The sequence below is a fragment of the Bos javanicus genome, chromosome 29 (assembly GCF_032452875.1).
Source record: "Bos javanicus breed banteng chromosome 29, ARS-OSU_banteng_1.0, whole genome shotgun sequence".
Classification (NCBI taxonomy): domain Eukaryota; kingdom Metazoa; phylum Chordata; class Mammalia; order Artiodactyla; family Bovidae; genus Bos; species Bos javanicus.
This window is the reverse complement of record NC_083896.1, coordinates 30,186,642-30,213,309: the sequence shown is the minus strand read 5'-3', so window position 1 is coordinate 30,213,309 and position 26,668 is coordinate 30,186,642. Positions and strand designations below refer to the sequence as shown.

Genomic DNA, 26,668 nt, shown 5'->3' with positions numbered 1-26,668 from the left:
GGTGGGGCCTCGCCCACCTGGCCCTTGCTCAGCCATCTGCAAGGGGAGCCCCTTCCCTGCCTCTCTCCCTGACATAGAGCCCACGCCATGAGCTCCCACCAGCCATGGCATGCTATGGCTGGAATCCACGTGTGGGCACCTGCCGACCACACTGGGCCGCCTTCTGCAGGGAGGTACTCTAGGGCTGGGGGTTGGGGGAGGGCCAGGCAGCAGACTCCTTTCCTGTCTCCAGGGTTTCTGGGGAGCTGGGATTTAAGATCAACAAATAGGAGGTCAGTTTCCCAGGATCCCGAATCCAAATGTGGCTTTGACTGGCTGACTAGGCTCCAGGTTCTCATAGTGAATTCAGAGTCTGAGCGGGCTCGGGGCATGCAGCCATGGAGTGGCAGGGCTCGAAAGGCACTGGGGGCCAAGAGCGTCCAGCTTAAGACCCACCTCCCTCCGGCCTCAACTACCCCCACCTCGGGGTCTCCCATCCAACCCATCCTCTCCCAGGCATTTGCCACCCGATTCGCTCACTTCCTCTGCATGGAAGACTCCTCTCCTAGCTCCTCCATGTCCCCACCTGCCAGCGGGCCCCTCCAGGCCTCAGCCTTCCTTCCCCAGCCTCTGTTTTAGGGTCCCTTCTAGGTTCCCGGCATCCTGCACTCCCCGTAACGGCCCTCCCCACACAGTCTACGTTGGGCGGGTCTCTCCCCACCCGGACTACACAGTCCCTGTAGTCAGGGACCAGGTCTCCCTGCTCTCTGCGCCCAGCACTGAGCCCAGGCCCAGCAGACGGCAGCTCTCAGTGCAGTTCACACAACAGATGAGTGACCTCCCAGGTCACCATTAGCTCAGCGAGTTTACCTTCCGCTGTGACTGTCCAGCGCATTCTGGGGCTCATTCAGGGTCCTGTCGGACTGAGTGAGGCGCGGCCACAGAGCTAAACAAGCCGGGTGCCCACTGTTCCTTTCCAGCCTGCTTCCCTCCTCCAGCTTGGCCAGCATTCCCAGCAGGGGCACACAGCCCTCCACATCCATCTTGAAGAAGTCATTTCATCTTTGAGCTCCAGTTTTCTCATCTGATATGCATGCATAGTCACTTTAGTCGTATCTGACTCTTTGCAACCCCATGGACTATAGCCCACCAGGCTCCTCTGTCCGTGGGATTCTCCAGGCAGAATACTGGAGTGGGTTGCCATGCCCTCCTCCAGGGCATCTTTCCAACCCAGAGATCGAACTTGAGTCTCCTACGTCTCCTGCACTGGCAGGCGGGTTCTTTACCACTAGTGCCGTCTCTCATCTGATAAATGGGCATAATAGTAGCTGCTTGTCTAAAAGGTTGTTATGGGGACTTTTCTGGTGGTTCTGTCATTTAAAAAAAAAAAAAAAAACTCATTGCCTCCAAGGCAGGGGGCACAGTTTCAATCCCTGATGGAGAAACTTAAAATCCCTTATGCCCTACAGCACAGCCAAATAAATAATAAAAGGTTGTTGGAAAATCAGATGTGTGCAGGGCGTCGACGTGTTCCGTAGACTGTGAAGGCAGGTCTGAAGAGAAGCCGGGGTCTGTCACCGGGTGCGCTGTGTGCTTCCCGAGAGAGGGGCTGGCACCCGCTCCTTCCCAGCTCCGCACTCAGCCATCAGCTAAATTCATACAGCTCTGCTGACGGCATGTCAGCAGCTTATAACTGGCTGTAATGGAAGAATTTATACCACAAAAATGGCCAGACACCACAGTCAGGGTTTTTTGGGTGTGTTGTGTCATATTTACCATCTGACTTGGGTGTGTTTACCATCTGACTTCCCTGGTAGCTCAGATGGTAAAGCGTCTGCCTACAATGTAGGAGACATGGGTTCAATCCTTGGGTTGGGAAGATCTCTTGGAGAAGGAAATGGAAACCCACTCCAGTATTCTTGCCTGGAAAATCCCATAGACGGAGGAGCCTGGTGGGCTACAGTCTGTGGGGTCACAAAGAGTCAGACACGACTGAGCGACTTCACTTTCTTTTCTTTTCTTTCCTGTGTCATGTTTGGAGAGCTGGGTTGACAGCACACCCCTGCCCCGGCCCCTCCCCTGGCTTCGTCTGTGAAGAACAAGTCTTCCCGTCCGTCCCCACTGTTCAAAGAGGCTATGTGTCATAAGTGGAAGTGCCCTGAGTTCTTTAGCAAAACCAGGCTGGAGAAGTCCCAAGTGTGAGCCTTTATTTCCTGTGACTAATGTCCCTTAGTATAATCAGCCTTCATCATAAAGCAGGCAGGAGCAGTGACAGACCTGTGACTCACACTGGGAACCGCGCCCGGACTGGAGAGGTTGAGGCTTTGCCCAGCAGCCTCCCAGGGGCCTGGATGTGGGCCCTGAAGAGCACTCCTGATTCAGACCCCAGGCCATCCTGGAGGGTTGGGATGATGAGGCTGAGCCCCAGGGGGCCTGACTCGGATCCAAGCTCTACCCCTCATTCATAGGTGGCTTCGGGCATCCCATTTTATCACCTGAGCCTCCAGGGATGGGCAAGAAGAGGAAGTAAGATCCTACCTTGAAAGCCACTCAGTTCAGTTCAGTTCAGTAGCTCAGTCATGTCTGACTCTTTGCGACCCCATGAATCGCAGCACACAAGGCCTCCCTGTCCATCACCAACTCCTGGAGTTCACTCAGACTCACATCCATCGAGTCAGTGATGCCATCCAGCCATCTCATCCTCTGTCATCCCCTTCTCCTCCTGCCCCCAATTCCTCCCAGCATCAGAGTCTTTTCCAATGAGTCAACTCTTTGCATGAGGTGGCCAAAGTACTGGAGTTTCAGCTTTAGCATCATTCCCTCCAAGGAAATCCCAGGGCTGATCTCCTTCAGAATGGACTGGTTGGATCTCCTTGAAAGCCATTGGAAAAGTATAAAGTGCCAACCCAATACAAAGCAGGGACCGTGGGTGCAGAAAGGGTCTTCCAGCAGGGCGGGAGAGCTGGATGCAAGTCCATCCACCCCTGTGCAGGTGGGAGAACTTTGTACTCATCGTGTATGTAATTAGCACTATGCTGTTCAGATTAAGCACCTACTGTGCATCATTGCTTTCCTGGGCACTAAAGATAGGACAGTGAGCAAGACAGAAAAAGTCACTGTTCTCGTGGAGCTTCCACCAATGTAAGGAGACACATCAAAGAATTTGATGCCTTTGATCTGTGGTGTTGGAGAAAACTCTTGAGAGTCCCTTGGACTGCAAGGAGATTCAACCAGTCCATCCTAAAGGAAATCAGTCCTGAATATTCATTGGAAGGACTGATGCTGAAGCTGAAGCTCCAATTCTTTGGTCACCTGATGGGAAGAACTGACTCCTTGGAAAAGACCCTGATGCTGGGAAAGATTGAAGGCAGGAGGAGAAGGGGATAACAGAGGATGAGATGGTTGGATGGCATCACCAACTTGATGGACATGAGTTTGAGTAAGCTCTAGGAGTTGGTGATGGACAGGGAAGCCTGGAGTACTGCAGTCCATGGGATCGCAGAGTCGGACACGACTGAGCGACTGAACTGAAGGAGACACACAGACAAATACTACTACATTTTTGAGTGTCATAAAGCAAAACGAAGCAGGGCGAGGAGGAAGAGAGTGGTCGAGCACAGGTCCGATTTCGTATGGATAACCCTGGAGGGCCTCTTTTAGGAAGTAACCCGTAACCAAAGACCGGAGAAAGAGAGGAAAGTAAAGGAGCAAACGTGGAGAAAAGAGCATTCCAGGCCGAGGTGGGGCAGAAGTGGGCACAGCAAAGTCCCCTGAGGTAGGAGAGTTCCAGGAACAGCAAACAGGCCTGCCTGGCTGATGCAGTGTGAATAAAGGAGAGAGTGATGAAGGTGCAGTCGGAGAGACCAAGATCTTGTGGGCTCTTGTAGATCACAGTAACCATCTCAGATTTTCCTCTGCTTAAGACAGAAACCACTCAGGACTTCCCCTGTGGTCCAGCGGTTAAGACTCCACCTTCCAATGCAGGGGGTGTGTGTGCAATCCCTGGTCGGGAAACCAAGGTCCGATGTGCCCCAGGGTGCGGACAACATTTTTTATAAAAGGAAAGAAAAAGAAGCCACCAGAAACTTTGAGGGGAGACATAATGTGAAAGAGGTCGTGCTGGCTGCTATTTTGAGAAGAGATCAGGGGAGACTGGGATTGGGGAAGGCGGCGGAGAGACAGAGGGAGCAGGAGTGAATGCAGAAAACCAGTCCAGAAGCCCCTGTGTGGACCAGGCGTCCTGTCGTGTGACCTGACGGGGCAGCAGTAGTACAGGTGTGAGAAGCGATGAGATCTGTGTACATTTCAGAGGTGGACCTAGAGCAACTGGGGTGTGAGGCACAGAGCGAAGTCAAGGGTGCAGGAGGGTGTCTGGCGCGAGCTGCTGGCGGGTTCATTTGCCATCTGCTGAGACCTCGGGGGTAGAAACCAGTGTCCTGTGCCTCAGGCAAGGCGGGGTGATGTCTTCTGTGAGAAGAGTGGTGAGAAGGGGCGGGGCAGGCCCCCCACACACAGGCTCACTGAACAACCAGACCTCTGAGCTCCCCTCTTGCTCCACAGGCCTGACTGGAACACCAACGGGGCCCCTCCCTCAGTGGCCACCCCTGCCTTGAGAACCAGGGGTCCGAGAGCATCCATGGGGTCTCCTCATCCCGAGGTATCACCCCCAGCATGTGGGAGGCTCTGAGAAGGAAGCCCCGGGGATAGGCCATCATCCAGACCCTTAGGAAATTCAGAGCCTGCCGGGGGACACGACAGGGACTCCCCTGGCGGTCCATTGGTTAGGACTCCCTGCTTCCACTGCAGGGAGTGTAGGTTCAATCCCTGATCCCACATTCTGCTTGGAGTGTCCAGAAAAAAAAGAATCTGTGGGACAGTGAGGGCTGTGGACAGTCAGGGGAGGCTTCGGAGAGGAAGCAGAACTTGGGTCTGGAGGAGGAACCACTGTGGGGTCAGCCAGAGAGGGTGGAGAGCCCTGGAGGTAGGCAGCAGTGGCGGGGGGGCTCACATGCAGGGCCTTTGGTGGGTCAGAGGACAGGAGAGGTTGTGGCCAGGCGATCAAGGGCCTTGACATCAAGGAGTAGGTTCAGGTCTTTTCTGCAGTCGGGGGCACCCCTGGAGGACTCTGAGAAGCAGAGAAGAGGGTGCACAACGCCCTCGAAGCTGTCCACCTCTACCTGCGTCCACTCCTCCCCTCTCTTTCTGCACTGGCTCCCAGCCCCCAGCTGGGCCAGGTTCTGAGCAGCAGGGCTGCAGCCTGCCCGGACAATGGGAAATAAACAGGGCCGGGCCAAGTACGCAGCACCCCTTGTGCCCAGCCTGGCGGCCCTCACTGAACCTCACCCTTTTCAGGCACCAGTTCAGAGCGTCTGCCCACCTGGCTTCTCCCTGCCTCCCTGCCCCTGAAACCTGGGGCCTCCTGACCTGATTAGGGCGAGTGTCACCACACGAGGCACTTGATGGATGGGCTCAAGAGTGGATGCTCGTCTCTGTCTGCAGGGCCTCGCAGCCCATCCATCTTCTCTTGGCAGCCTGCTCCCGCCCCAGTGCTCACCTTCCGGGGACAATCCTAGGCCGACGTGGGCCCCAAGGACTAGCCTGTGTCTTGTCCCCCACCAAGGACAGGAGAGAGGGACAGCTTCCTTCCCTGGAGGGTATCAAAACAGGATCAAGGTTGGGGTGATGCACAAAATGTAAGGGGCACCCCACAACTCAGTAATCTAGATGACTATTTTAATGCAACCTTTTTAAAAAAATCAAAGATGATACAAAAATGATATAAAATCAAGTGATATAAAAATCACTATTTTAAAAAATTTTTTAATCTTTAATTTCCGAAAAAAGTATCAAAACATTGAATGTGGGAGGAAAAAACTGTGTGCCCCTAGTTCCATGATTCTACATATTTTTTGATGGTTAATTTTCTTTTCAGAACACTGAAGTACTTGAAAAAATATTGGAACATTTAAAAGTAGGTGTGTTTAAACTCACAAGATTATTTCAAACTGAAGTATTTTATTTACAGCAAAAATAGAGTTTATTGTCATTTCGCTTTCCTGGCTTTGATGGAAGCAAATGCATCAATGATGATAATAATCTGCTTTCCTCTTCTTTTCTCATTTTCAGTTGAAAAAAAATGGCCACATTTGATCATTTCTTATGACCAAGTGACCATCTTAAGTCTTTTTAAATTAATTTCAGTTTAGATAAAGAGCCTGCCTTTATTTAAAATTGTGATGTTTTGTTCACTGTGAATATTTTTGCATTCGTTTTGGTATTGTTTTGTAATTTTCACTCAACTATGATTTCTCTCCATTTCTGAGGTTTTTGGCAAGCCCGTAAATTTCATGCCCAGCCTTGGACAACCTGCCCCCAGCCAGAAAAGGGTTCCAGGACCCCCGGGCCTGGGGGAGGGGGCCCTGGGAATGAGCCAGCTCTAGGGCAGCCAGCAGTCACCGTCACCATGAGTCTTGGAGGGAGGAGCTGGCTGGGGATGGTGAGTGTAAGGTTCAGGTGGGGCCACTGCTTTGGGCCTAAAGTTCGAGATCCAACTCAGATTCTGGCTGTGTGACGTCAAGCAACTCTCTGATCCCTGCTCAGCTCTTCGCTCCTGAGTCCCAGAGGGGTGTTGAGGGTGGCCCTCCCCTGCCCTGCTCACCTCACTGGGTCATGATGAGGTTCAAGGTAAACCATACGAATGACCGCCCCCGTGCTGGGCAGCGAGGGCAGCCAAGGCTATTCCACAGCCTCTCTGTTCACTCAGTGCAGCGTCAGAAAGTTCTGCTTCATGTCTAACTTCTTTCCTCTGCCCTCCCTCCCTGGTCCATCTTTTCTGGAAGACGAGCCTAGAGGGCCTATTTAATTCTGCAGCCAGTGGCTCCGAGCCGCAGCTCCGCGTCAGCCACCTGAACACCCCTCTCCTGAGCATGGAGTGGGGGTGCTGGGGACTTAGAGCAGTAAGGGCCCGGTGTCTACCGTGCATGGCTCACCTCACAGCCCCTCTCAGCACCTTGACACCTCGCCGCGAGCACCTGTGCAGGCACACGCCACTTGTGAGGAAAGGCTCTTTCCTGCCAGAGTTTGATGGGAAACCTTACAAGCTGCCTGGCAGCTGCTCCCCCCTCCCCACCCCAGCCCCGCGTCCCTCCCAGAGCCCTGGCCTCTGCTCTTGTCTGCCTTCTTCCTCCTCAAAAGGAAGCTCCTCTCAGAAAACTAGATGGACAGAGCTAATTGGGAGCCAGGAAGAAGAAACTTCAGGCAAGCTAATGAGCAAGCCTGGAGTGGACACGAGCCCAGAGGGGCTCTGGGAAGCCATCCGGTCCACCCCCTGCCTCGGGGCCATGTGGCCCGCCACATGCAACTCATCCCTAACAGGGGAAAAAAAGACCAGCTCTGGCCATGAAAAAGGATGAAATAATGCCATTTGCAGCAACATGATAGGACCCAGAGATTATCATTCTAAGTGAAGTAAGTCAGACAGAGAAAGACAAATATCATATGATATTGATTACATGAGGAATCTAAAAAAAAAAAAAGATATAAATGAACTTATCTACAAAACAGGAACAGACCCACAGACTTGGGGAACAAATTTACAGTTACCAAGGGCAAAAGGTGGGATGGAAGGGTAGATTGGGAGTTTGGGATGGACATGTACACACTGCTGTATTTAACATGGATAACCAACAAGGACCTACTGTGTGGCACAGAGAGCTCTTCTCAGTACTCTGTGATGGCCTATATAGGGAAAGAATCTTTAAAAAAAAAAAAGTGGACATATGTGTATGTACAACTGATTCATTTTGCTGTACACCTGAAACTAATACCACATTGTTAATCAACTGCTCCAATATAAAACAAAAATGTAAACCTGAAATTATCACAGCATTTTGAATCAGCTATGTGTTAGTCGCTCTGTCATATCTGACTCTTTGCGACCCTGTGGACTACAGCTGGCCAGGCTCCTCTGTCCATGGGATTCTCTAGGAAGGAATACTGGAGTGGGTTGCCAATCCCTTCTCCAGGGGATCTTCCCAACCCAGCGATCGAACCTGGGTATCCTACATTGAGGGAGATTCTTTATTGTCTGAGCCACCGGGAAAGCTTACCCCAATACAAATATAAAAACTTTAAATTTGTTTTTAAATAAAAGTATTTTAAAAAAGAAAACAGGCTCTAGAGAGAGGCCTGCCACCTTTCCCCTCTCTGGGTCAGTTCTTCCTAACATCTAACCTTGCTCCCTCGCAGGGCACTTGAGCCCCTCTTCTCTTTCAGTGCAGGTGGCGACTCCACACTGACCATCCTCTATGTAATTTAAAATTTATTAATTAAAAAAATTTTTTTTAAACAGAAAAAAAAATAGTCTGGATTCTGAAATCACCCTTTCTAGTTTGGACAGAGAGATGGGAGCTAGTAACAGATCTAACTCCGGGCACAGCCGACCTCCCCGGCCCAGTGACCGGTCCACACAGGCAGCCTCCTAGCCTCTGGGAATTCTGAGCACCTGTGAGTGACCCACTTTGTGACCAAGGCCAAGCTGAGGGCTGTTTCATTCAGGGAAAGCCCTGCCCATCTCTGGCTGTTTCATGTAGGGAAAGCCTTGCCCATCTCTGCCCAAGGCTACGACCTATGAATGCAAATGAATTCCAATGGGAGTCAAAAGTAAACATCATCATTTGAGTCAGTTGCAGTGAGGTGGCTCAACCTGTTATACAGAGCGAAATGTCAGAAAGAGAAAAACAAATATTGTATATTAACACATATAGATGGGATCTAGAAAAATAGTACTGGTGAAGCTATCTTCAGGGAAGGAATAGAGGCACAGACGTAGAGGATGGACTGTGGACACAGTGGGGGAAGGAGAGCGTGGGGTAAATTGAGAAAGCAGCATGGACATATATACACCGCCACGTCTGAAACAGATGGCCAGTGGGGAGCTGCTGTACAGCACAGGGAGCCCGACCAGGTGCTCTCTGATGGGAGGTGGGGAAGGAGGTTCAAGAAGGAGGGGACATATGTGCAATTATGACTGATGTGCATTGATATATGGCGGAGACCACAACAACACTGAAAAGCAATTATCCAACTAAAAATAAATAAAGTTCTTTTAAAATAGAATAAAAGTGGTCAAAAAGGAAAATCGCCTTGGCTCCTCTACTCCCCTACACACACACACACATACACACACACACACACACACACACACACACACACTCACTCACTCACTCACTCAAACGGTGTGTTCCAAAGTCAAATGCAAATGATACTTTCAATTATGTACCAAATCTGGACCATCCATGCCTCTGGCCATGAACATTAATGCCCATCACGGAAGCCGACAGTGGCTTCAAGACACATCCAATACACTTCACTTCAAACCAGCCCTGAACACCTCACACACCCACTTCTCTGAGCAGCTGATGGGCTCTTCCCCAGCGACACGTACGTATGCAGCGCTGATTCCTACGCGGTGACAGTGATGTAGATCAGAGCTGAAACCCATATATTCTGATCGCAGGGCACTCCCAGCCACTCAGTGCTGTCCTGCGTCTCTTTATGGAGTGTGCACAGAACCCTCAACAGTCGGTCAATTGCTAATCAAATAGAAAGGGATACCTTAGAAGGGAGACAGAGGAAAGCAGGGAGGTGATTAAGGATCCAGGGGTCGTTAGGCGTAGCTGACAGGGCCCAGAGAGAGGGATGGTTGATGGTGGAGAGTGGAGAACACAGAAGGTAAAAAAAAAAATTTGTCCGATGTCTCAGAAGTTCAGGGGACACCAGCTGTCCTGGGTTCCATTTGGTGACTCCAATCCTTCTTGTTGTTTAGGCAGTCAGTCGTGTCCAACTCTTTGGGACCCCATGGACTGTAGCCCTCTAGGCTTCTCTGTCCATGGAACTCTCCAGGCAAGAACACTGGAGTGGGGTGCCATTCCTTCTCCAGGGGATCTTCCCGACCCAGAGATCAAACCCGTGTCTCCTTCATTGGCAGGCAGATTCTTTACCACGGAGCCACCTGGATGGCTCCCAGTAGCCAATCCCTGTGCTGCTGCTAAGCTGCTAAGTCGCTTCAGTCATGTCTGACTCTGTGTGACCCCATAGAAGGCAGCCTACCAGGCTCCCCCATCCCTGGGATTATCCAGGCAAGAACACTGGAGTGGGTTGCCATTTCCTTCTCCAATGCATGAAGGTGAAAAGAGAAAGTGAAGTCGCTCAGTCGTATCTGACTCTCTTAGCGACCCCATGGACTGCAGCCCACCAGGCTCCTCCATCCATGGGATTTTCCAGGCAAGAGTACTGGAGTGGGGTGCCATTGCCTTCTCAGAGCCAATCCCTGTAGTCATCTGCAAATAGGCAAAGCCCTAAAACTGGCCTGTGAGTCCACACGGAGTGCCAGTGGGGCCAAAGGAGTCCTCAAGACATCTTAGTGTTCATTAGTGTTTCCGGACATGCACCTCTCCAAACACCCCCATCTGGAGGCTTTGTTTTTCCTACCCAGTTCTCCTTCTTGCTGGCTTCTAGTTTTACCCTCCACTCATTTACTCAGTACCCATCTCTTGAGCACCGACTCTGTGCAAGCTCTTGGCTGGGGCAGGAGAGACAAGGAGGAATACAATGGGCCTGCTGCTCTCCGGAAGTCACCCCTAGCCAGACCCCTCAGTCCAGTCATCCGCAAGATCCAGGAGCTCGGCAGGAGCCAAGGAGAGGCTCCCACTCAGCTTCGCCCACAGCACTGGCTGAGGAACCGGTTCACACAGGGACGAGACTGCTCCCTGCCTCCGATACCGGGCCACAGTGTAGAGGGGCTCATGCGAGGCACTTCAGCAAAGCCTGACGGTCACGCCTGCGCCCTCAAGTCAGGAAGGAAGAATGGGTGTTCCGAGAAGAGAGAGTAGGTCCTCCCTGAGCCCGTAAGTAATACAGTGTAATTAGCTATAATCACCACGCTGTACATTAGAGCCCCAGAACTTGTTAACCCTACAACTGGAAGTTTGTACCCTTTGACTGACATCTCTTCCGTTTTCCCCACCCCCAGCCCCTGGTAATCACTCTACTGCCTGTTTTTCAGAATTCAGCTTTTTTTAGATCCCACATATGTGATATCATACAATACTTGTCTTTCTCTGTCAAACTTATTTCACTTAGCACAGTGCTGTCAATATTTCATCCATTCAATATTCATTCATTCAATATTTCAAGTTGTCACGAATGACAAAATTTCCTTCTTTCTCATGGCTGAGTAGTATTCCATTATATATATGTTTTTCTTTCTCTATATATAATACATATAGAGAACTAATACAATTCAATAGCAAAAAAACAAACACTCAAAAGTAAAACAGGCAGAGGAACTGAATACAATTTTCCAAAGAAGATGTACAGATGGCCAACAGGCCCATGAAAAGGTGCTCAATATTGGTTATCATCTGCTGCTGCTGCTGCTAAGTCGCTTCAGTCGTGTCCGACTCTGCGCGACCCCATAGACAGCAGCCCACCAGGCTCCCCTGTCCCTGGGATTCTCCAGGCAAGAACACTGGACTGGGTTGCCATTGCCTTCTCCAATGTATGAAAGTGAAAAGTGAAAGTGAAGTCGCTCAGTCGTGTCTGACTCTTAGCGACCCCATGGACTGCAGCCTACCAGGCTCCTCCGTCCACGGGATTTTCCAGGCAAGAGTACTGGAGTGGGGTGCCATCGCCTTCTCCAATCGGTTATCATCAGGGAATTGCAAATCAAAGCCACAATGATATGTTACTCCCCACCTGTTAGAATTGCTGTCATCAAAAAAGGTGATAGATAGCAAGCTTTGACAAGGATGTGGAGAAAAAGGAGTTTTATATACTTTTAGTAGGAATGTAAATTGGTGCAGCCCCTATAGGAAACAGTATGGAGGATCTTAAAAAACTAAAAATAGAACTACAATGTGATCCAACAATTCCACTTCTGAGATACATCCAAAGAAACTGAAATCAAGATCTTGTAGAGGACTTCCTTGGTGGCCCAGTGGATAAGAATCTTCCTGCCAATGCAGGGGACACAGGTTCGATCCCAGGTCCGGGAAGATTCCACATGCCATGGAGCAGCTAAGCCCCTGTGCCACAACTACGGAGCCCACGAGCTGCAACTACGGAAGCCCGTGTGCCTGGAGCCTGTGCTCCATGACAAGAGAAGCCACTGTGGTGAGAAGCCTGCGCGCTGCAATGAGGAGTAGCCCCCTAGAGAAACTTGACACAGCAGCGAGGACCCAGTGCAGCCAAACAAATAAATAAGACCTTGTAGAAATATTTGTACTCCCATGCTCACAGTAGCCAAGAAGTGGAAGCAACCCAAGTGTCCATCAACAGATGAATGGGTAAAGAAGATGTGGTGTATTCCTATAATGGAACACTACTCAGCCATGAGGAAGAAGGAAATCCTAACATTTGTTTGGAGCCACAAAAGATTCCAAATAGCCAAAGCGAGCCTGAGAAAGAAGAAAAAAATCTGGAGGTATCACTCTTCCCGATTTCAAACTATACTACAAAGCTATAGAAAAAAGAAAGAAATAAAAGTAAAAAAGGCTATAGTAATCAAAACAGTATGGTCCTGGCATAAAAACAGACACATAGACTAATGGGACAGAATAGAGAGCCCAGAAATAAGTTCATACATATACAATCAACTAACATTTGACAAGAGAGCCAAGAATATTCAATGTGGAAAGGACAGTCTCTTGAATAAATGGTGTTGGGAAAACTGGATAATCACAGACAGAACAATGAAATTGGACCCCCATTTATACCACTCACACAAATGAACTTGAAATGAATTAAAGACTTAAACATAAGATTTTGAGACCCTAAAACTCCCAGGAGAAAACATGGGGGGAAGCTCCTTGACAATGCTCTTGGCAGCAACTTTCTAGATGTGACACCAGAAGCATAAGCAGCAAAAACAAAAATAAATACGTGGGATCACTTGCAACTAAAAGGCTTCTGCACCGCAGAGGAAACCATCGACCAAACGAAGAGGCAATGGGAGAAAATGTTTGCAAGTCACATACCTGACCTGGGCCTTGTGGACACCCTGCCTCCACCCCAGGGAGCACCCAGCACATGGGGAGAGAAGGCAGCCAGCCTCCACCTCAGCACCCCCAGCTCGCAGTCTCAGCTGCCAAGGACCTCCTACACCCTGCAGCATTCACGTGTCCCCTCGTTCAATCCAACACGAGGAGCCCATGGTAGCTCCACTTTACAGATGTAGAAACTGAAGCTCAGAAATTCACAAACTTGCTGAAGGTCACCCAGTGAGGAGGCTCCCAGGTCTGAGAGCAAAGATGGTGCCCACTTCTCACCCCCATACCACTTCCCTGGGGCTGGAGAGACAGGGGTTGGCAGCCCCAAACCCAGCCCACCGACCCCAGCAAATGCAGCTGTAGAGGTGACTAGAGGCAAGTGGGGCGTCGTTTCCTGCCCTGGAGAATCTAACCCAGAGCACAGAGAAGAGCCAACATCTTCTTCTGGCCAAACCACTCAGCTCTCCTCCAAAAGGGCAGTATTCTGATACAGAGCACACCAGGCCCAAAACCAGCCCCAGTCCCACTCCCACAATAGTGATGAGCACCCCCTGCCCAGGCACACCCCCTGCAGTGGGTGCTGTGAGGGCCACCCTGAGTCTCCCTTTCAGGATGGAAGAACTCCTTTCCCCCAACTGCTAGGCTGTGGGGGTGGCCAGCTCTCTGCTGAGCCCCCTCTGGGGATTACCTGAGGCCAAAGGGAGGAAGCCCTCCCCCAGTGACTGGCCCCCGCAGGACAGAGAAGCCAGCCTGCCCTCCTGGGATGGGACAGCCTGAGGGCCCCCCGGGCAGCGTCATTGCTTCTTGTTGGGATCCACTGAGATCTCCAAGGTGCCACCCCCACGGCCAGATGCCCTTCTGTCCAGTCCTGTCTCCCTCTTCCCCGGAGCTGGTCCCGACAGGCCTCCCCACTAAGCATCCTCAGGTCTCTGTCTACTGTGCTGCCCCTCACCCACACCCTCCCCAGGAGGAGGATGAGCATGACTCGATTTCCCTGCGATGGCAGAGAGGGCTCAGCCTTCTCCCGTTCCGCATGGCAGCACCCTGGCAGATCCTAAAGCAGGAATGTTCGCCTATAAAATGCACCCTCTCCGTATAAAATGCGAGGCAATGCTCACCAATTTCTGTGGAGAAATGTGGGCTCTCTCTGTGAAAAATGAGGAAGATAGGAGATTTCAAAAATATCTATAATGCTAAAGTTCGGATGAGCAGTGAAATGCTTTCTGTAATGAATTCAAAAAGAATTGCCCTTTTTCGAATTTAGAGGCTTGTGCTTTTTCAAAAACAGACTCAGAGCAGAGAAAGACTTTGACTTTTTTCTCTTAGGATGCTGGCAAATAGTGGATTTGATAAATTTGCATAAAGTTGAAAGGTACGTTTAGTGGTTTTCTGGGATTCCCCGAAATGAATTTTGGTGGCAAGAAGCCCAGAGAAAAGCATTGTGCTTTTTTCCCCGCTTGGCATGCTGCCACTTGGCTTTACGGTTCCCCGTGACAAGGGACACTGTGTTTTCTCTTTTTCTCTGCTCTCATTTATCTTGCTTCCCAAGTGGGTGTCTTGCCCATCACCAGGCTTCATCTCTTCTTGTCCTCTCGTCCTGCCCGTCCGTCCCTATGTTCCAAACCGAACTGTCTTCATCACTTCTCTGTCTTCTCGTCTTCCCCACACTGCTTCAGCCAGCTACCATAGGAACAAACACACAGTTTTATAATGCAAAAATCAGTATTCCTAATCCCCCATGTAAAAGCCAATTATTGCGATTTCGTATGTTTATTTTTTAAGCTCCTTAATAAGGTGACCCTCTCCCCCATGCCCCTCAATTTCCTGAAGCTACAAGTATTAGTCAGGAAGGTTCCACTGGCCTTACTTCCCTCCTTAGTGAAGCCACAGATTCTTTTTTTTAATTAATTTTTGTTGGAGTAGAGTTGCTTTACAATGCTGTGTTAGTTTCTGCTGTACAGCAAAGTGAATCAGCTCCACACGTATGTGCATGCCAAGTCGCATCAGTCGTGTCCCACTCTGGGACCCCATGGACTCCAGCCTGCCAGGCTCCTCTGTCCATGGGTTCTCCAGGCGAGAATGCTGGAGTGGGTTGCCATGCCAGGGGATCTTCCCAACCCAGGGATCGAACTCACGTCTCTCATGTCTCCTGCAATGGCAGAGGGGTTCTTTACCACTGGCGCCACCTGGGAAGCCTAATTATACATATAGATGTATATACACACACACACACATATATACCCTCTTTCTTGGCTTTTCTTCCCATTTAGGTCACCACAGAGCACTGAGTAGAGTTCCCTGTGCTGTAGGTTCTCTTTAATGGTCTGTTTCATACACAGCGTGTAGGTGTCAATCCCAATCTCCCAACCCATCCCACCTGCCCTTTCCCCACTTGGTGCCCACACATTTGTTCTCTGTCTGCCACAGAGCCTCTTGAGGACGTGGATTTGCTGGATGGGAGACTGTAGCAAAACCAACCATATCAGTTCTGCTTTCTATTTATGGGACCAACCCAGACCCGCTCAAGTCCCTCGGGCATCGTTGAACTGGCTCAGGATGGACTCCGTGATGCTGTGAAAGGGCTCTCTGTGTAAGAGCAGAGCACACAGAGACAGCATCCCACACGGGAGCAGCCAGGCTGCACTGAGGCTAGGAGAGCAAGGTGAGGGTAGCCAGGCCCTCAGCGGCCTGAGCCAGAGCCCTGGCTCCCCCACTCATAAACTGTGCGACTTGTCCCAGGTGGTCTGCCAGGCTATGCCTTGGCTTCCCCATCTGTAAAATAAGGATGCTACGAGGCCCACTGGCAGGAGATCACTGTAAGATTTAAACCAGTATATAAGCAACCCCTCCACCACGCCAGACTTCCCCCCCAGACTCAGGTCTGTGGAGCAGGCGAAGCCCAAACTCAAGTTAAGGTCAACGCCAGCTGGGGAGCCTTGGGGAACGCTGCGAGGCAGATATGGGCCTGAGAAGGGCATCCATGCCATCCTGGGGCCATCTGCACAGGAGCCAAGCTGGAAAGGGAAAAGTCCCTTTCTCCTCGGGACAAAACACCTCCAAGGTGGCCTGAGGGATGTCCCCCCGCACCTGTCCCCAGGGTCCCACATGCCCCCACACCTGCCCTTGACACACCATTGCACGTCAGCGACCTGCTGTGAACACACACACAGGCACAGACACATAGAACACACACAGACACACAGGCACACACACAAGCAGACACAGGCGCATGTGCACACACACAGGCACACACATGCACACACACAGGCGCACACACAGGTGCACACACAAGCAGACACAGGCGCATGTGCACACACACAGGCGCACACGTGCACACACACAGACACACACACAGGCACACACACAAGCAGACACAGGTGCATGTACTCAGACACAGGCGCACACATGCACACACACAGTCGCACACACAAGCAGACACAGGCACATGTGCACACACACAGGCGCACACACGCACACACACAGACACACGCACACCCTCTGCTGCATGGAGCTGCTGTCCGCGCCCTCCTGCTCTCTCACCCCATCCCCCTGCTTGGCACACATCCTGTGACTCATTTGTTTGCTCGGGGTTAATGAACATCCGTCTCCTCCACAGCAGCTCCTCACTGATGAGACGGCTCAGTCCCTTTCAGGGTTTAATCGGAAGGAAACAAGAGTGCACACCTTGCCTAATTTGAGGGGGAGGCAAGTGGCTTTGCTTGATGTTGTCCCTGCAGCATCTGTGTCCCTGCCTGCACCCCTCCTCCCGGGCCCTGCCCGTCCCGGCCTCTCACCTCTCCTCGTCCCCCCTGTGCTGTCGTTGCTTTGCGGGGAGGTGCTGACCTCCATCTTGGGAGCCGAGGCTGGGGTGCAGAACAAGGAGGCAGCAGAACGAGAGGTTGAAACAGTGACCTTACGTCAGCTGCTGCCCTGTGTCCACGTGGACTGGCTTACTGGGCAGACAGTGATCCTATGGGCAGCTAACAAGGGCTGAGTCCCTGTGCAGCACTGAGCTCTGGGACGAGGCGCTCCTGTTCACGCGGGTCATCAGCACCCGGCCCTGTGAAACGCAGACTGTCATGTCTATGCCATCCACGCTACCTTGCCCAGAGAATGAAGTACCTGCCCACCATCAGGCAGCCAGGAGCTGAGCGAGGCACCTGCCTCCTGTCTTTTCCCCGCTTATCAAGAGCTCCGGGGGAGAGGCACGCTTCCCTGGGTCCTGACCTTTGCAGGTCACAGGGGTCACGATTCCCAGAGTTCAGCTAGTCCAGGCACCCCCAGGCTTGGGGCAGGGATGGAGCTAAAACACAGCCTCCAGGCCTCTCTCCCCTGGTCCCTCTGCCTCCAACCTCCCCGGAAAAGTGTCTGGGCGATGGTGCCACCTCCATGGATGACACATCCCTTAAAAAGACCCTATTTGCATCCGACCCAAATCTCCTTTAGGCAGACCTGGCTGTAGTGGGGAGGATCCAAAGAGGAGGTAAAGACACCTGTACTGTGTGTGCACTTAGTCGCTCGATCCTGTCCAGATCTTTGCGACCCCATGGACTGTAGCCCGCCAGGCTCCTCTGCTCATGGGGATTCTCAGGCAAGAATACTGGAGTGGCTGCTATGCCCTCCTCCAGGGGATCTTCCAAACCCAGGGATCGAACCCAGGTCTCCCATGTTGCAGGCAGATTCTTTATCATTTGAGCCACTTAGGGAAGCCAAAAGACACTGACATTTAGCAAATTATATCTATCTAATAAACCCACATATAGGATTGCTAGAGAAAATACAGGATGCCCGGTTATATTTGAACCTCAAATAAACATACTAAAAATTATTTGTGGCTTATCTGAAATTCTAATTTATCTGGGCGCCCTGTACTTTTATGTACTAAATCTGGCAATCCCACGTCTCCTAGCTCCACTGCTTACTGGCTGTGTGATGCTGGGCAAGTGACCTGACCCCTCTGGGCCTGTTTCCGCATCTCTAAACTACACGTAAGTGCGTCGACCTGGTACAAAGCTTCCCAGGTGGTGCTAGCGTTAAAGAATTCGCTTGCCAATGCAGGAGACGCAGAAGTCACGGGTTCGATCCTTGGGTCAGAAAGATCCCCTGGAGGAGGAAATGGCAACCCACTCCAGTATTCTTGCCTGGAAAATTCCAGGACAGAGCCTGGCGGGCTACAGTCCATGTGGGTGGCAAATAGTTAGACATGTCTGAGCGGCTGAACACATACACACACTTTGTATAGGGCTGTTGAAAGGATTAAATGATGGCTTTTGGAGCACTGGAAGAGTTCTGAAAGCGTTGTAAGCTCTGTGGAAATGTTAGCTATTATCTACATTATTACTGTTTGTCATTGTTGTTCTACTGGTATTACTATCAGTACATCCAAGGTTATAACCCAGGAGGTGGTATAAATGCAAAGATGCATTAAGACCCCTCCTCTTAGCTGTTGGGAACCTGGATCAGGTTCCACAGATCAACATCCCAGGAACTGCAGTGGGCGCCAGCTGGTGCTAAGGGAGCGTGGACATTTGCTTCCTGCTCAGTGGGGTCAGGCAAGATGTATTGAGGCTTGCTCTGAGCTACACTCTTTCCTGAGTATAGGCGTAGAAAGGAGAATCCAGCAAGGACCATCCCTCAAAGAGCTCACAGCTGTGGGATGGCCAAGGGCACCAAGAGCCACATAAGCTCATGGAGGTAGCACATGGTCTTAGGGCTGGGGCTGAGCTTGAGAGAGGGCTTCCTGGAGGAGGTGATAGAAAATAATGGCCAGGACTTCCCTGGTGGTCCAATGGTTAAGATTCTGTGCTTCCAATGCAGGGGGTGTGGGATCAATTCCTGGTTGAGAAACTAAGATCCCACATGTTGCACGGTGTGGCCAAAAAAAAATAAAAAGAATGACCAAAGCTAACCAGGCAAAGGTGGCCTTTGGGCTGGAGAGAGGACAGGATCCCAGCCAGTTACATCTCAGGATGAAGACACTGTCAGCAGAGGGAACTTCACAAAGCATTGTAGTTGTAAAGGCCAGGGTATCCTTGCAGACAGGTGAACGGACCTGTCCAGCGAAAGCATGGGAGGAAGCTGAAGAGAGAAGGCCTAGCTGAAGAAAGCCTTGGCTGGGGTCCACGAGGAGGAACTGGGTTTTACCCTGGAGCAGCGGGAAGCTGTGGACACTGAGAAGCAGAGATGGAGCCAGTCACCATCCATCAGGGAGGTAGAAAGGATTGGGGTGGAGCAGACAGATTCGCTGCTGAGGATCCAGTGCTGGGGTGACTTTAGGAGCCCAGAGCTCTGGGCAGTCTTTCAGGAACTCCCCAGACAGTAGGTTACTGCTGAGCGTATCGGTTAGTCTTTGCAAACGTAATGATTCTACGAGTCAGTGATATGGCCATGCCCAGCTGAGATGATCACACGGGGTCAGGCGGGCACACACATGCCCTTGCATCTTTCTAGTGTGATGGCCCCACTCTCGTGGGCACAGAGTCTGAGGGGACGGGAGAGGAGGGAGGGCCAAGCAGGCAGGGTAGCAGATCACCCCAGCACATAGGGGCTGGCCTCGAGTGAACAGACAAGAAGAGTTACTGGCTGGAGGAGGGAGAAGAGGTGGGAGATGGTAGAGCTGAAGGATCGTCAGCAACAGAAGACGGAGGACAGGCTGCAGTGTCATCACACCCGATGGCCCAGGTTCCAATTCCGTGCTGGATCCCAATGCACGTTCACATCTTTGAAAGTTCGCAACTGGAAGGTTCATACGTAGGGGACTTACTGTATCGTGTATTTATCCATTCACTGTCTAACTCTTCCACTGGAATATAAACTCCACTTAGGCAGGAGTTTTGCGTCCCTGCTGCTTCAAACAGGGCCAGGTACACAGTAGGTACTCAGTGTGGATTTTTCGAATGCCTGCTGGCCCTGAGAAGCTGACTTAAAAACGGGCGCATCTGTGTCTTTACAGTCTGTGGTTCCGCACTTTGGCCATCAGGTGGCGCATCGATGCGCTTGAGGGCTCTGGATGCGGGCATCACACAGGGCCCAGAACCTGACAACGAGCAGAATGGGAAAAGTGAGCAAAGCGAGATGAGAATGGCAGAAACCTTCCTCCTCTCCCTTAGCGGACGTCTCTCCAGCACACACCGGGAGCCAGGCCTGTGCTCCATCGAGCCCTCTGAAGTCAGGCTAGGGGACGGGAATGTGGGGTCTGAATGCATTGAGATAAAGAGCCAGGACCCAGGCAGGAGGTTTGAGCAGAGCTCCGGTTTTACGGGCAGGTCTGTGTGCCGCTCTGATGCTGGTAGAGTGTACATATCATAGGGTCAGACAAACTCGCTTCTAAATTCCAGCCTTTACCTGCTGTGTTACTTAGCAAAGTCATTTGCTCTCTCTGAGCCCCCGTTTCCTAATCTATAAAGTGTAAGTCCTAATAGCAGCTGTTTAGAATGATGTGTGTGTGTGTTCAGTCGTGTCCGACTCTTCGCGACCCCATGTCCATGGGATTTCCCAAGCAAGAATACTGGTAGTGGGGTTGTCATTTCCTTCTCCAGTTCCGAAGGATATTTGGTTTTATTTCGAGAATAAAACAAGAGAGCCCTTGGCCCGGTGTCATCCGCAGAAACAAAACTAAATATTGTTCTCAAAAACTGGACCTCTGTCCATGGGATTTCCCAGGCAAGAATACTGGAAGTGGGTTGCCATTTCCTTCTCCAGTTCTGAAGGATACTTGGTTTTATTTCGAGAGTAAAACAAGAGAGCCCGTGGCCCGGTGTCATCCGCAAAAACAAAACTAAATATTGTTTTCAAAAACTGGACCTGATCTTCAATATTTATCTAGCCCTATCAAGCTACACCTTCATTCTTCGTAGCATAAAAGTAATCCTATAACAACCTGCAGGTATCTTGATTGCCTCACTTTCCAGATAAGAGGGCGAAGGTTGTCAAACTGTATAACTCTATGCACACATCGCACCGCTTATGAAGCGGTGGCCTCGAGCCAGGTTCTGCTCAGCAAACGTGCGTGAAACCACCCTGGAGCAGCAGGTGCTCTGCCAGGTGACGAGGACCAGGATGAAGGAGGCTGCAGTCTAGGGAGAGACAAACACATCTGGATCATTTCCATAGAAGAGGTGGGATACTGAGAATGATATCCAGGATGCTATGGGATCATAGACAACAGTTACTTGGTCCAACCAGGAAACGCAGAAAGAGATGGACCGGGCCCTCCACGCATCATACTCATTCATGTCTGACTCTGCAACCCCATGGACTGTAGCCCACCAGGCTCCTCTGTCCATGGGATTCTCCTGGCAAGAATTCTGGAGTGGGTCGGCTATCCCCTCCCCCAGGGGATCTTCTCTATGGACTCAGTAACCCCTTAGCTAAATCTGCAAGGCTGAGTAAGACTGATCCAGGAAAAGAAGGAACTCCAGCATCTCAAGTTAAAGAACTGCTGTGGGAAGGAACTTGCTAGGTAACACATTCACGCGGGGGTCTATGCACTGGTCAGAAAGTTCGTTTGAGTTTTTCATACGATGTTATAGAAAAACCTGAATCAACACAATATCTTTAAATCCAGTGTTTAGTGAGCAGGACCGGCTTCCCAGGTGTCGCTAGTAGTAAAGAACCCGCCTGCCAATGCAGGAGATGCAAGAGATGTGGGTTCCATCCCTGGGTCAGGAAGATCCCCTGGAGGAAGGCATGAAAACCCACTCTAGTATTCTTGCCTGGAGAATCCCATGGACAGAGGATCCCGGAGGGCTACAGTCCATGGGGTCGCAGAGTCAGACACAACTGAGCAACCGGTCATGCATGTGCCCTCTGGCCTCTCTGCTCGAGTCCCCCTTGTCCTGGGCAGCACAGCTGGGAGAAGGTCCTCGGGGGCTCCCTCCTACACAGGCAGATGCAAGCAGTACCGCCCACAGGGCGGGTGGCCAGAGAGGGGCAGAAGAAGCAGGAAGGCCCCCAGCCGCCTGCCAGAGTCCTGGAAGACAGGTGAATGAATGGCAAAGAGCCAGCCCAGGACTGCGAAATTCATACGATGTGTCCGTTCCGTAAGCAGCGCCCGGGAGCCAGCCCCCGTCCCAGGCAGGGAATGACCCCCGGGGCTGACTTTCAGCTCTGGGCACCAGCTTGGCCTGAGTTCCATCAGGTCCTCTCGGGCCTCAGTCACCCAACAGTTAATGCGTTTTTCCTGACTGACAACAAGCTCAACACTACAACAGTCAACTATTTTTATCTCCGGATTAATCACAAAAGGCTAACGCTTCCACCTTCCCTGTGATTAAAAATTAGGAGACCAAGCTCTACAGTGGCTCAGGATAATAACCAATCCTGGGAGGAGGGGGGGGGTGGATGAATAATGCATCTCCAGGCTCCAGGCTCCGGCTGCTCGAGACTTTCTCCCCGCCTGGCCCCCCAGCTCCGGGCCGGGCCTGAATGGGGAGGTAACGAGAGGTCCCCTCCCGTCGGGAGCCCCAGCTGCCAAGAAGGACTGTTGATTTCTATTCAGCCTGCTGCCCCCAAGCCTCCCCTCCTCATCCCCCACCACCCTCACCCACCCCAGCCCCATCTGCACCCCCTCCTACCCCATCTGGTGTGCACCGAGGCGAAGGCCGATCAATAATGCATGGTTACATGAATAACCGGCATGATAACCACTTATTCGGGAAGATGTAATCAGGGCCCATTCTGAGGGTGTGTGTGTGTGCGTGTGTATGTGTGCACAAGCGTGCCTACGCACTCACACCACACAGTCCCACTCCCCTCTCCCCTCCTCTAACCCGATATTATAAACACAGCATGAAGGAAGGGTCCAGCCTCGCTGTGCTTGCTTTTTAGAAAGGCCTCCTTGCTCTCCATGCCCTGATCACAGGCTGGTTCACTGAGCAAAGGCCCAGAGACAGCCTGTTCTCAAACCTGGTCTCACAGCAGAACCCGCTGGGAGCATTTATTTTTGGTTTTGGTCGCACCACATGGCTTGTGGGATCTTAGTTCCCTGACCAGGGATTGAACCAATGACCCTATAGTGGAAGCATGGAGTCCTAACCACTGGACCACCTGGGACTTCCCTTCTCTGGGAGCTTTAAAAAGCCCCAATGCTCTGGTCCACCTCCTGAGATGGGGATGCAGCTGCTCAGGGTGTAGCCTGGCGACAGGACATTAAAAACCTCTCTGGGAATATTGTAAACTGCAGTGAGAACCGCTGTCTTGGGCCCAAGGCCGGTCAGTGCTGAGGAACGTTCGAGATCCCCTGGTGTACTTTCACATTAGATGGCTGAGGAAACAAAACCGGACAGGGGCTGCCTCGTCACTTCAGCCTCTGATTTAGGGCAATTTCCACAATCACGCCCCCTCGACTCAACCCCGGGGAGGCCTTGGAAACTGGACGGCCAGGTGTCGATGCTGTTACCAAAGCTCCGGGTGGTCGTTTCCAGTTTCCCTGGCCCTCAGCGAGCTCAGTCTGAGTACCTCCATCCTGGGCGGCTGGAGGGGAGGCAACAGAGAGGGGAAGCAGGAGGCCAGCCCTGCTCTAAGGGTGGCCCGAAGCACAGAGATAAAATCCTCTCACACACACTGTCACACCCACCCCCCATTTACCGCAAGCCCTCATCCGCCTCCCTGTGGCTCTCTGGCCCCAGAGCATCACCAAGGCCTCCACCACTAATGAGGGGGTAAGGGGAGCGTGGGGTGGGGGGCTGGCCTCATCGTCCAGCCCACACCCACCATCTGCTTGCACCCAGGCCCCCTGGGAGGCTGGGCAGGGTTGAATGAGGCCATCTTCCTCCCTGGGCCAGGATCACAGTAGAGGCCCGAGGCTGATGAAAGCAGCTTGGAAGCCCGAAGGGTTTTTTCCCCTCAGCAATAGAAACTTGAGAGTTGGCACCAGCCAGGCCATGGTTCTGAACCAGGCTTCCTGGAGGCCGGGAAGGGAGAGGCAGGGGCACTGACTCAAGGCATGCATCTCAGGATACTTACCTGCCCCAGAGCCTCCTGGAAAGAAGGGGAAAGTGTTAGTCACTCAGTCACGTCCGACCCTTTGCAACCCCATGGACTGTGCCCACCAGGCTCCTCTGTCCATGGGATTGTCCAAGCAAGAATACTGGAGTAGGTTGCCATTTCCTTGTCCAGGGGATCTTCCCGACCCAGGGATCGAACCCAGTTCTCCTGCATTGCGGGCAGATTCTTAACTGTCTGAGCCACCAGGAGTTTCTTTCTTTCTTTCTTTTTAAAGATTGATTTATTTATGGCTGTGCTGGGTCTTCGTTGCTAAGCACAGGCTTTCTCTAGTTGTGGCCTGCTGCCTAAGCCCAGAGGTGCAGAAGCTCACTTGGGGCCCGAGTGGGAGGATGGACTTCCTCTGGTGACTGGACAAAAAGGCCTTTTGCATGAAGACCTCAGCCCTCACCTGACGACCCCGTCATCCATTCACTGAGCAAACACACAGCTCAGCCCTCCTCAGGCCTCCAGAATTGACTGACCAGCCCCTCCCCAGGGACCCATCAGCTGGTCTCCAGGGAGCACCCTGCCCCTTCTGGTTTGTCCAGGGAGGAGAGGCAGGGCGCATCAGGGGCCTGAGACCCTCGAGCATCCACAAGCACGAACCTCAGAAGAGGCTCTGTGACCTTAGGCCAGTCACTTAACTTCTCTGGGCCCCTTCTCCAAACAGTAGTCACCCATCAGTATCAGTGCCCACGCAGCGTCCCATGGTTGTCATGGGGGTCAGAGACATGACTGCACTTTAGCAAAGGTTTATGGAGCTTGCGCCAGGCACCGGGCCCTGAGCTGGGCTCCGTGGGAGGCGACACTCTCCTCCTGGCAGCCCCCATCTCTCAGCGGGGACTGTACTGCCATGAAATAGAGAGGAAGGACCAAGCAGGAGAGATTCATTCCAGCTCTGGGAGGAGGGAGTTGGAGCCGCTCTGGGAGAATCAGGTCCAAAGGCGATGCCCAGGGTTGCACAGCTCTCTGGAATGCTGTCTCAGCCTCGAAAGCTTGCCTGTCACCTGTCCCCTGCGAGGGAAGCGGCCAGCCTGGTGCTCCAAGTCTCAGGGGACCTGCTTCCAGCCCTGGCCCCCTCCACTCAATCGCTGTGTGACCTTGAGCAAGTCACTTAATCCCGATGAGCCTCGGTTTCCGGATCTGGGTAATTGGGATAATGATGTTTACCTCGCAAGACTGCGGTGAGGATTAAATCAGATGACAGATGTGACAGGGCTTTGTTTTCAAAGAGAGAAGTTAGAAAGAAGGATAGGATCCAGGCAGCAGTGGCACGCTCTCCGATCTGCAAATCGCAGCTAATGACGCCTGCCCTGTCCCCTCGCAGGCTGCCGCGCAGAATGAGATGATGACATGAGCGTCCTCTGCAAATAAACATGCGACGCCTGTGTCGGGATTACTGCTGTCGTTGCTGTTATTGTTATAGTACAAGAGGATTATACATTTTATTAAAGGATGATAATTACTGTTTGTCAGCGGCTCCATAAAATCCACTCAGCCTTGCCCGAGAGGAGGGGTGCCCTCAGCCTGACCTCTCCCCTCTCTCTCCCCCCACAGTGCCGCCCGACGACCCGGTGATCCTCGGGGGGCCTGTGATCAGCCTGCGGGCTGGGGACCCCCTCAACCTCACCTGCCATGCAGACAACGCCAAGCCTGCTGCCTCCATCATCTGGCTGAGGAAGGGAGAGGTGATCAACGGGGCCACCTACTCCAAGGTGAGGCGGGGTTGGGGGGATGTGGAGGAGGGGAGGAAGCGGGGCTGGGGGCAGGGCACAGCTTGCCCCATCTCTTTGCAGCTCTTGGCTCTGCCTGGATGACTTTGTATCGCCTTTGGCTCCTAGCTCTTTGTCTCTTCGTGTCTTTCTTTTTCTCTCTCTCTGTCACTTTTTCTCTAGAGTGCTCTGGCTCTATTTATCCGGTCTTTTCTGTCTCTCCTCCTCTTCCTCTCTTTCCTGGGGGAATTGCTGGGTGTGGTGACAACCCTAAGAATGGAGTATGGTCAGAGGAAGCAACTCAGGGACAGAGGTGGACAGAGCCGAGGGTTGCCAGATAAAATACAGGACGTACAGTTAAAAGTGAATCTCAGGTTTGTTGTTGAGTGGCTTGGTCGTGTCCGACTCTGCAACCCCATGGACTGCAGCACACCAGGCTTCCCTGTCCTTCACTATCTCCCTGAGTTTGCTCAAACTCGTGTCCATTAAGTCGATGATGCCACCCAACCATCTCATCCTGTCGCCCCCTTCTCCTTCTGCCCTCAATCTTTCCCAGGCTCAGGGTCTTTTCCAACGAGTCGTATCTTCGCATCAGGTGGCCAAAGGATTGGAGCTTCAGCATCAGTCCTTCTAATGAATATTCAGGGTTGATTTCCTTTAGGATTGACTGGTTTGATCTCCTTGCAGTCAAGGGGAATCTCAAGAGTCTTTTCCAGTACCACAGTTCAAAAGCATCAATTCTAAACAACAAATAACTTTTCAGTGTAAGTATGTTCCAAATATTGCATGGGCCATACTTATACTAAAGATTATTCATTGTTTAACCAAAATTCAAATTTAACTGATGTCTGTATTCTCATTTGCTCAATCTGCCCACCTTCCCAGTGCTGCCAGCTGAAGCCGTTTAGGTGTTTCCTGTCCCAGGTACCTGGCTCAGGGGGC

The 26,668-nt window shown here is 51.8% G+C and overlaps 1 protein-coding gene across 2 annotated transcripts in view; it reads left to right on the top strand.

Moving 5' to 3' along the window:
* The window catches only part of KIRREL3 (kirre like nephrin family adhesion molecule 3), a 606,294-nt gene that overhangs the window by 537,069 nt on the left and 42,557 nt on the right, over positions 1 to 26,668 (top strand). For both annotated transcript variants that reach the window (XM_061406372.1, XM_061406371.1), the window contains exon 5: positions 25,572 to 25,729. In XM_061406372.1, the coding sequence (XP_061262356.1) occupies positions 25,572 to 25,729 (158 nt within the window). The remainder of the gene's footprint in view (positions 1 to 25,571; positions 25,730 to 26,668) is intronic.